General features: G+C 39.8%; 1 protein-coding gene across 1 annotated transcript; it reads right to left on the bottom strand.

Moving 5' to 3' along the window:
* Positions 1–1725: 1725 nt before the first annotated feature.
* On the bottom strand, positions 1726–4585 carry LOC115121330 (protein asteroid homolog 1-like). The gene is made up of 4 exons (XM_029650388.2): positions 3211–4585; positions 2914–3127; positions 2652–2823; positions 1726–2523 (listed from the first exon to the last, which is right to left on the bottom strand). The coding sequence occupies exons 1-4, from the start codon at positions 4510–4512 to the stop codon at positions 2106–2108; spliced, it is 2106 nt and encodes a 701-aa protein (XP_029506248.2). The 5' UTR covers positions 4513–4585; the 3' UTR covers positions 1726–2105.
* Between the last annotated feature and the right edge of the window lie 6544 nt (positions 4586–11129).

Below are 11129 nucleotides of genomic sequence, written 5' to 3'. Positions count from 1 at the left end.
AGCGCCAGGACCGTCTCCTCAAGTTGATTCAGCTGCAGGATCAGGGCACCACCAGTACAAAGCTTGCTCAGGAATGGCAGCAGGCAGGTGTGAGTGCATCTGCACGCACAGTGAGGCGAATTTTGGAGGATGTCCTGGTGTCAAGAAGGGCAGCAAAGAAGCCACTTCTCTCCAAGAAAACATCAGGGACAGACTGATATTCTGCAAAAGGTACAGGGATTGGACTGCTGAGGACTGGGGTAAAGTCATTTTCTCTGATGAATCCACTTTCCGATTGTTTGGGGCATCCGGAAAAAAGCTTGGCCGGAGAATGAGTGTGTTAGTTGACTATGCAAACAATTTGGAATTTCCAAAACATGAATGTTTCTTATAAAAACATGAAGTGATGCAGGCAGTCTTTTCTCAAGAGTGTGCAGCTGTCTTCAAGGCAAAGGGTGGCTGCTTTGAGGAATCTAAAATATAAATTATATTTTGATTTGTTGTTAGGGAAGTGCTTCCCCTGTGGGAATCGAATTTGCGGAAATTTCAAGTGCACCACGCATAGTTTATGATAAAAATCAAAATTTCATAAAAATTGACATCCAATATACCAAATTAAAGCTACACTCGTTGTGAATCTATCCACCAAGTCAGATTTGTAAAATGCTTTTCGGGGAAAGCATGAGACGCTATTATCTGTACCATGCAGCCTCACATACCGCAACGTCACAAAACGACAGATTTTTCGTTAGCGCTCGCAAACGAAAAGGCTTAAATAAAATATAAAACATTCCTTACCTTTGACGAGCTTCATTCTTGGCACTCCTAGATGTCCCATAAACATCATTTAGGGTATTTTTTCGATTAAATCGGTCCATATATAGCCTAGATATCGAGCTAGGAATACCTTGGAATTAGAGGAAAAAATTAGCATTTCATAACGTAACGTCATTTTTTAAAATGCCAAAAGTCGACGATAAACTTTCACAAAACACTTCGAAATACTTTTGTAATGCAACTTTAGGTATTAGTACACGTTAATAAGCGATAAAATACCTCAGGAGGCGGTGTGAAATCGTTAGCTTGTCCGTGGAGAAAAAGATGTTTGGAAATGGTCGTCCCAAAATCTGGGCGGTGCCAGTAGGAAAGTAGTTCCCTTGTTTGGGTTAGACCAAGAATCAATTGCGAAACTAATGACGTAACTCTAGACAGCATGGGGAAGCTGTAGCCAATGAGAACTCGGCTCTATTTAATTCCATTCGCTGTTAACAATTGTCTGTAGTCGCGGAAGGATATATGTTTCCATTTTCAGCGAACAGAATTTCATGCACTTTTCGATGGAACGCTAGTTCTGTAAATGCCACAGGCGTGATTTAAACAGTTTTGGAAAGGTCTGAGTGTTTTCTATCCATACACACTAATCACATGCATATGCTATATTCCTGGCATGAATAGCAGGGCGCTGAAATGTTGCGCGATTTTTACAAAAAAGCTGCGAAAAGTAGCGACTTCCTTAACACTTTTTTTGGTTACTACATGATTCCATATGTGCTATTTTATAGTTTTGATGTCTTCACTATTCTACAATGTAGAAAATGTAAAAACAAAAATGTTAAAAAACATTGCATGAGTAGGTGTGTCCAAACTTTTGACTGGTACTGTATAATTAGTTTAGGTGGCATACGTTTTCAGCGTCACTGAAGTAACACATTTTTTTCTCATAGAGGTAAAAATGACAATCTAAGATTTGTTCAGTTTAAGAATTTAATTTAAAATATACTGCCAAAGCAGAGATAGACTTTAGTGTGTATACCCAATCATTCTCAAGAATAGCTGGTTTAAATGTTATTTTTCATTTTGATGATAAAATATTTCAAGAGCAGCAGTAATATAATGGTAACAATAAATGGGATTTATAGAGCTATTTTCAAAGACCAAAATACGTTTTACAGTAGAGAGCAAAGAAATAAAAACTGATTAAACAGTCAAACTTATCATAACTTCTATTATAGTTAATGCTAATAAAATGTCAATTAAGTCTTAATAGGTACACATAAGATCAATAAAAATATTAAAGAGTTGAGCAGAACGTCTCTATATATAAACAGTTATATAATGGTCCCTCCCTATTCCCAGCCGATCCGCCCCTGCTTCCGGGAGAATTCTGGATTCCTAGATCGGTTGAATCTGTCCTTGCTCTTGTGCCGGGTCCGCACTGAGACTAAAGTCCAACCCAGATTGTCCTCTGGCTTGGCCTTGCTCCCACCTCCAGCACCATCATCATCATCTTCTTCCAGAGCCAGAATGTGTAGACTGGCCGTCAGATTGTCCAGTGGCTGTGTCAAGGAAGGAGGTGTGGCCCACTGCGGCCCAGACACCAAGGGGATGACAGCTGCCTCATGAGAATCATGGGAGTTGAGTATGGCTCCCAGCATGGCCCTATACAGCTGTCCAGAGCCAAGGTCTCCCATCAGGAGAGAATCTGGGGTTAACCCCCCTCTCAGTTTGGTCACAAGCTGGTGCACCAGAGTGCCCTTGTACAGCCTAGACGCCACCCAGGAAACAAAAGATGGTTGAATTAGCTCTGTTTCTGCTGGGATAAAATACAATGTGAATGAATCCCACTGCTCTAAGTTTAGGGGCAAGGGTTGACTTAGGAAGGGACACTTTACCAGGCACACTGAGGCTCGGCTAGAGGGAAGCACAGCAGTTGGTTGAGGTGAAGGCTTTCTTTCAGGCAGCACTGCCACTGGCTGTAGGCGTGGGCCACACCCAGGTCTAGGCTCCTTCTACCTCTCTGAATCAGCCCTCTCAGCCTCTCCAATACTGGTCCCTCCCTAAACCCTGTTACACAAAAAGGAGGAGTCAGTGGCTACACTTCGATATTCATCCATTCTAAATTGTGTGTTTTCTCGTAGATGCTCTGGGCCATACCTCTTTGGCTCTTCCTCTGTCTGCAGAGCTCTCCGTACACCAAACCTAGTAGCAGGGCCTGCAGGACAGGGAGTTCTGGAGGGGGATGGGCGTGCCTCAGCCAGTAGCAGGTGACAGCCACAGGAAGACGCAGATGAGGCGGGACACCGCTCATAGTGGACAGGGACACACCAAGTGTCTCCAAAAACACCTTAATCTGCACTGACCTTGGAGCCTAAGGAACACAGCAAGAGAATGAGAATCAACAGTAGTATGTTTGAATATACTGTATACTATATCATACACATGTATACATACCTGATGCAGAGTGTCTAGCTGCATCTGTTCTGCAGCACTGGGCAGGACGGCTTCAACCATGCAGCTGGTCAGGCTCTCGCCTTCCCTGTAATACTCCTCCACGTCATCCACTGGGGGTCTCTGACTGCTGTGGTCTGCCCTCCTCCCACTCAGCAGCAGCCCGTAGAGTACCTGTCGTATGGACCGAGAGGTGTTGTTCCCACATGGCAAGCGGGGATCTTCCACCTGGGCACCCTGCATCATCCTTCCCAGCAGCAGCACGTCTACCATGCAGGAGGGAAGTCTACCTTCCATCAACGGCAGCAGGGTCCAGTCTGGAAGGACCCTCAGAGGCTCTGGGAGACGACCGGGCCCTGGTCCCACTCCATCGTTGAAGAACCGCTCCAGGCAACTAGGGGGAAGATGGTACTCTTCTATGCCCAGGGAGAGGCCCTGGAGGACAGCATCCATTTTCTGTCTGTTGTTACTATGACTGATGAGCCTGAGCACAGATTCCAAGGCCTCCTTCTGCCCAGGGAAGTGGGTCAGCCAATTCAGCAAGCCGTCGAAGCGGGCAAACCTTCCTTTCATTGACGAGTATTCTTCCCACCTGAGGGAAACACCCATGTTATGCAACTTGACGTAGTCGTTTCCTAACATGGCAGCGAAGACTGGGAGAACCTGTCTGTTGATGTTGAAGTGTCTGCAGAAGCTTGTTGTGGTGTACTGCTTGCAGGGAATGTATCTTATAGAGCTCCCGCGTTGCATAGATACTTTCTGCCAGTGAAAATGGGAGGTGGGCAGAAATCCTGCCTGGATGTCAAAGATATAAAAGTCACTGTCATTGGACAGCACTGGACAGTTCCAACTTCGAGCCAGGGAAGCTACATCTTGGTCTGCCTCACAAATGCACTGTGCGTACGGTACCTTCAGGCTGATGAGGATCTGTTTGAAGACATGTTTGATGAGGGTTGGTAATACACCACCGCTCCCCTGAAGCCCCATGGACAAGCTTTTCGCTCTGTTGATCCTTGATTGAGCTCGGGTTTTTTTTGTTTCAAACTTTTTGTCGGTGTAGTCGGAGCCCCCATCTACAATCACAAAGGGGTCAATGTCGCAGTCTCTCAGAGCCTTAAAGAACTTGCAGACCTGGTCCTCAAAAGCATCATAATCCCCTCCATGACTCTGATCCAAACCTGAGTCAAAATAAAGCAAGTTGAACAGATTACTACCATCGATAATCAACTTGCTGTTTCTGAGGTGAACATCTTTTAAAATGTTTCCATTCTCCTCCATAAAGCTGGTCAATCCCTGGACGCCCATGGTGTGCTCTGTCTGGGATGTGATGTCTTTCTTAGTGAAGACTTTCAGCAGTCATGGGACTGACTGAGTGAGGCTAGTATTATTACAATGTATGAGTTTATCTTTCCTTAAGTTTCACTTTCCTTACCTCATATCTGTCACTCCCATATTGTCTCTTGTCACAGAAGGTATGTAATAGTTCATGGGACTTTAAAAAGGCAAAACAGCATAGCTAATTGAATCAAGGGGAACTACAATCCAACCAGTAACTATGACTGTATGCTGATAAGAAGTGATCCTATTAGATGTGATGAGGAACATAACTTTTATACACTGTATGTAAAGCTTTTATCTGATAAGAAATCTGACAATGATTAACCATTATCTAATGAAGAATACACTCTCTAAAATGGACTGCTACACCAGGTCATAATCTACCCCCTAATGGAAATAAGCTTGTTAATACGGTACCAATAGTATGCTCCATATTCTCACCTAAAACTTAACTAAACCAGGAAACACTATGGACAATAAATCAGCTACATTGTGTATAAAATAACTGTTTCTATAGAACAATATTAGAAACTGGAACAGAATGACTGATTTTTTTTTTTGAGTTTCTTTTGGGACACATCAATGATAAGTGATAAAAAAAAGTGATTAAAAAAAAACCGAAATATTAACAAATGAGTATCCTTGATAATAACAGCCCCAAAATAAATGGTCTGATAAACAAAACAAAAAACATGTGACAATAATATCGGCCTATAAAACAATTAAACTGTGGTTCAGCTTGTTTTGTTCATACTGCATTGAGCTGCCAGTAGCCAACCATTTTCATTGGTAAAGCAGTCAAACCAAAACGATTAGTCTAAAACCATTCAAACATTCCTCAGTCATCGGTACAAACATTACTCAGTCATCAGTACAAACATTACTCAGTCATCAGTACAAACATTACTCAGTCATCAGTACAAACATTACTCAGTCATCAGTACAAACATTACTCAGTCATCAGTACAAACATTACTCAGTCATCAGTACAAACATTACTCAGTCATCAGTACAAACATTACTCAGTCATCAGTACAAACATTACTCAGTCATCACTACAAACATTACTCAGTCATCAGTACAAACATGACTCAGTCATCAGTACAAACATTACTCAGTCATCACTACAAACATTACTCAGTCATCAGTACAAACATTACTCAGTCATCAGTACAAACATTACTCAGTCATCAGTACAAACATTACTCAGTCATCAGTACAAACATTACTCAGTCATCAGTACAAACATTACTCAGTCATCAGTACAAACATTACTCAGTCATCAGTACAAACATTACTCAGTCATCAGTACAAACATTACTCAGTCATCAGTACAAACATTACTCAGTCATCAGTACAAACATTACTCAGTCAAACAAACATACTCAGTCATCACTACAAACATTCCTCAGTCATCACAAACATACAAACAAACATTACTCAGTCATCAGTACAAATATTACTCAGTCATCAGTACAAACATTACTCAGTCATCAGTCACAAACATTACTCAGTCATCAGTACAAACATTACTCAGTCATCAGTACAAACATTACTCAGTCATCACTACAAACATTACTCAGTCATCACTACAAACATTACTCAGTCATCACTACAAACATTACTCAGTCATCAGTACAAACATTACTCAGTCATCAGTACAAACATTACTCAGTCATCAGTACAAACATTACTCAGTCATCAGTACAAACATTACTCAGTCATCAGTACAAACATTACTCAGTCATCAGTACAAACATTACTCAGTCATCAGTACAAACATTACTCAGTCATCAGGACAAATATTACTCAGTCATCAGTACAAACATTACTCAGTCATCAGTACAAACATTACTACAAACATTACTCAGTCATCATTACAAACATTACTCAGTCATCACTACAAACATTACTCAGTCATCATTACAAACATTACTCAGTCATCAGTACAAACATTACTCAGTCATCAGTACAAACATTACTCAGTCATCAGTACAAACATTACTCAGTCATCACTACAAACATTACTCAGTCATCAGTACAAACATTACTCAGTCATCAGTACAAACATTACTCAGTCATCAAACATTACTCAGTACAAACATTACTCAGTCATCAGTACAAACATTACTCAGTCATCAGTCAGGACAAATATTACATCAGTCATTACTCAGTCATCAAAACATTACTCAGTCATCAGTACAAACATTACTCAGTCATCAGTACAAACATTACTCAGTCATCACATACAAAACATTACTCAGTCATCAGTACAAACATTACTCAGTCATCAGTACAAACATTACTCAGTCATCAGTACAAACATTACTCAGTCATCAGTACAAACATTACTCAGTCATCAGTACAAACATTACTCAGTCATCAGTACAAACATTACTCAGTCATCAGTACAAACATTACTCAGTCATCAGGACAAATATTACTCAGTCATCAGTACAAACATTACTCAGTCATCGATACAAACATTACTCAGTCATCATTACAAACATTACTCAGTCATCACTACAAACATTACTCAGTCATCATTACAAACATTACTCAGTCATCAGTACAAACATTACTCAGTCATCACTACAAACATTACTCAGTCATCAGTACAAACATTACTCAGTCATCAGTACAAACATTACTCAGTCATCAGTACAAACATTACTCAGTCATCAGTACAAACATTACTCAGTCATCACTACAAACATTACTCAGTCATCAGGACAAATATTACTCAGTCATCAGTACAAACATTACTCAGTCATCAGTACAAACATTACTCAGTCATCAGTACAAACATTACTCAGTCATCAGTACAAACATTACTCAGTCATCACTACAAACATTACTCAGTCATCAGTACAAACATTACTCAGTCATCAGTACAAACATTACTCAGTCATCGGTACAAACATTACTCAGTCATCAGTACAAACGGTGACAGTTGGCTTAAACAGCACAATCATTTGAAGTGATCATTTTGTGCATCATTCTTACAAGCATACAACGCTTTGTCATTACAATACATTGTATCTAGGCTTACATGGCACCTACATCATCTGTTTAAAAACACAGATCAGCAAGAGACACTATGCTGGCTGATTCTTGAATTTGATAGGCTTATGGCTGATAATGCACAGTGGGATGTACTGCTGTCCATTGGGATGGCATCCGATGTGTACCGGGGGTTATAGCTACAGCAAATGAGCCCTTTCAGCATGAAGCCTTGTTAAGTACTGGAATATGCATTACCATAGTAACCATACACCAATGTATTATTGGACCACTACATTTAAAGTTATAGGACAAACATACTCTGTATCTCATTGTCATTTTGGACCACTACATTTAAAGTTATAGGACATACAAACATTACTCAGTCATCAGTACAAACTCTGTCATCTCATTGTCATTTTGGACCACTACATTTAAAGTTATAGTACATTACTCAGTCATCAGTACTCTGTCATCTCATTGTCATTTTGGACCACTCAGTCATTTAAAGTCATAGGACATAGTCATCAGTACAAACATTACTCAGTATCTCATTGTCATTTTGGACCACTCAGTCATCACATTTAAAACATTATAGTACATAAAACATACTCTGTATCTCATTGTCATTTTGGTACAAACTACATTTAAAGTTATAGTCACATACAAACATACTCTGTCATCTCATTGTCATTTTGGACCACTACATTTAAAACATTACTCAGTCATCAGTTATAGGACATACATTACTCAGTCATCGTAAACATTACTCATCACTACAAACATTCCTCATCATCTCATTGTCATTTTGTCATCAGACCACTACATTTAAAGTCATATAGGACATACAAACATTACTCAGTACTCAAACATGTATCTCATTGTCATTTTGGACCACTACATTTAAAACATTATAGGACAAACATTACTCAGTCATCTCTGTCATCTCATTGTCATTTTGGACCACTACATTTTAAAGTTATAGGACAAATATTACTCAGTCATCAGTACAAACATTACTGTATCTCATTGTCATTTTGGTCACCACTTACATTTAAAACATTATAGGACAAACATTACTCAGTCATCAGTCTGTCATCTCATTGTCATTTTGTCATCAGGACCACTACATTTAAAGTTATAGGACATTACTCAGTCATCAGTACTGTATTTTACATTGTCATTTTGGACCACTACATTTAAAACATTATAGGACATACAGTACTCTTTGTATCTCATTGTCATTTTGGACCACCTACATTTAAAAACACAGTTATATTCTTGGACATATAATGCGTGGGATGTACTCTGTATCTCATTGTCATTTTGGACCACTACATTTAAAGTTATAGTACATACATTTAAAGTTACTCTGTATCTCATTGTCATTTTGGACCACTACATTTAAAGTTATAGGACATACATAATTGTACTCTGTATCTCATTGTCATTTTGGACCACTACATTTAAAGTTATAGGACATACGTACTCTGTATCTCATTGTCATTTTGGACCACTACATTTAAAGTTATAGGACATACGTACTCTGTATCTCATTGTCATTTTGGACCACTACATTTAAAGTTATAGGACATACGTACTCTGTATCTCATTGTCATTTTGGACCACTACATTTAAAGTTATAGGACATACGTACTCTGTATCTCATTGTCATTTTGGACCACTACATTTAAAGTTATAGGACATACGTACTCTGTATCTCATTGTCATTTTGGACCACTACATTTAAAGTTATAGGACATACGTACTCTGTATTTCATTGTCATTTTGGACCACTACATTTAAAGTTATAGGACATACGTACTCTGTATCTCATTGTCATTTTGGACCACTACATTTAAAGTGGAAAGACACATAAGCGGCAATATAATCAATTTAATATTAACAATATTACATATTTTTTCTTAAGATTCTCAGATCAACAGGTGCCACTCTGACAGCAGGTAAGTTAAGTGTGATCCTGTAATGTTTACGTACACTATACATCAGGGTTGGGCTCAATTTATTTAAATTCAGGCAATCCAGGAAGTAAACTGAAATTACAATTACAATTAACAATGTTCTCAATACTTTTCAATGAGAATAACATTGTGAATTGGAATTTACTTCCTGAATTGACTGAATTTAAATGTATTTGGCCCCAATCCTGCTATAATGGCCTGTGGTAAGGCAGCAGAATTTGACTTGGGGCTAGTGCTACAGAACAGCCTAAAAGAGCTCAGCACAGAGACAAGAGAGAGCAACAGTTCACATTCCCACCCAGAGACACTAAAGTACTTTCTAAATCGTCATACGGGACAAGTGTAATTTAAGTACTCAAAGCCCCATGAGACTTTGGCTCTATTAACTACCCAGTTCAGTCAAAAACTAGATTTCCCTGTGTTTTGTATATTTTCCAGGTTGGAATTAATACTGTGAAATTTGGAAAATTATGATAATGCTCTTTTTGTCACGACTTCGGCCGAAGTTGGTACCTCTCCTTGTTCGTTCGGCGGTCGACGTCACCGGCTTTCTAGACACCACCGATCCATGTTTCATTTTCGTTTTGTTTTGTCTTGATCATACACACCTGGTTTACATTCCATTAATTATGTTCCTTATTTAACCCTTTGACTTCCCTCTCTGTTTTGTGTGTTATTGTTTGTCATGTGGGTTCGTGTTGTTAGTGCTCTGGATTATTGTGTTTGTTCCTTGTTGGAACTTTACTTATTTTGAGTCAATTTTGGACTATTACTCATATCTGTGTCCTGAGCCTGACTGCATTTTTCCATTCACCAACATCCTCACACTTTTAGTGTTTGAATAGACCGTCTGGAATTTCAGCCTGTTTTGGTGGGATCAGGTGACATCACCAGATGGTAAATTATTTAATAGACGAATAAGAAGGAGTTCTAAACCTCTCTGCCAATAACAGCTAGTTCAGTTTTGGTTGAATCATCAGCATAAATGGACACACATGCTTTGTTTAATGACAGTCGCAGGTCATTGCTAAAAAATAGCAAAGTATAAGGGCACAGGTCGAGACCCAGATGCAGACACGGGAGGCAGATGGTTCGAGTCTCCGATATTTATTAGTAACCAAGGGGCAGGCAAGAGAATGGTCGTGGACAAGCAAAAGATCATGACAAGGTCAGAGTACAGGAGGTGCAGGGTGGCAGGCAGGCTCAAGACAAGGCATAAAGTATGGTCAGGCAGGCGGGTTCACAGTAGAGGCAGGCAAGGGTCAAAACTGGGAGGACTAGCAAAAACAGAGAAAAGGAAAAACAGGAGCACGGAAAAACCACGCTGGTTGACTTGACAATACAAGACAAACTGACAACAGACAAACAGGAAACACAGGAATAAGTATTCAGGGACTAATGAGGAAAACAGGTCACACCTGAGGTGGGTGGAGACAATCATAAAAACAGGTGAAACAGATCAGGGCGTGACAGTACCCCCCCCCTCTAGGGAAGCACCTGGTATCCTACCTGGGCGCATACCTGGCTGACCGGGGTGTCACCGGTGAAAATTGAGGGCCGGTTCCAGGATGTCTTTAGTGGGAACCCAGCACCTCTCCT

Source organism: Oncorhynchus nerka, linkage group LG14 (assembly GCF_034236695.1).
Source record: "Oncorhynchus nerka isolate Pitt River linkage group LG14, Oner_Uvic_2.0, whole genome shotgun sequence".
NCBI classification, from domain to species: domain Eukaryota; kingdom Metazoa; phylum Chordata; class Actinopteri; order Salmoniformes; family Salmonidae; genus Oncorhynchus; species Oncorhynchus nerka.
This window is presented reverse-complemented; position numbering and strand designations above follow the sequence as displayed.

Excerpts from the sequence above, each read along its gene's own strand:
- LOC115121330 (XM_029650388.2), bottom strand. The coding sequence starts at position 4,512 with ATGGGCGTCCAGGGATTGACCAGCTTTATGGAGGAGAATGGAAACATT. Across the intron at positions 3,128-3,210 it reads AGCTAGACACTCTGCATCAG|GCTCCAAGGTCAGTGCAGAT; the intron begins GTATGTATACAT and ends TGTGTTCCTTAG. Across the intron at positions 2,824-2,913 it reads ACAGAGGAAGAGCCAAAGAG|GGTTTAGGGAGGGACCAGTA; the intron begins GTATGGCCCAGA and ends TTTGTGTAACAG.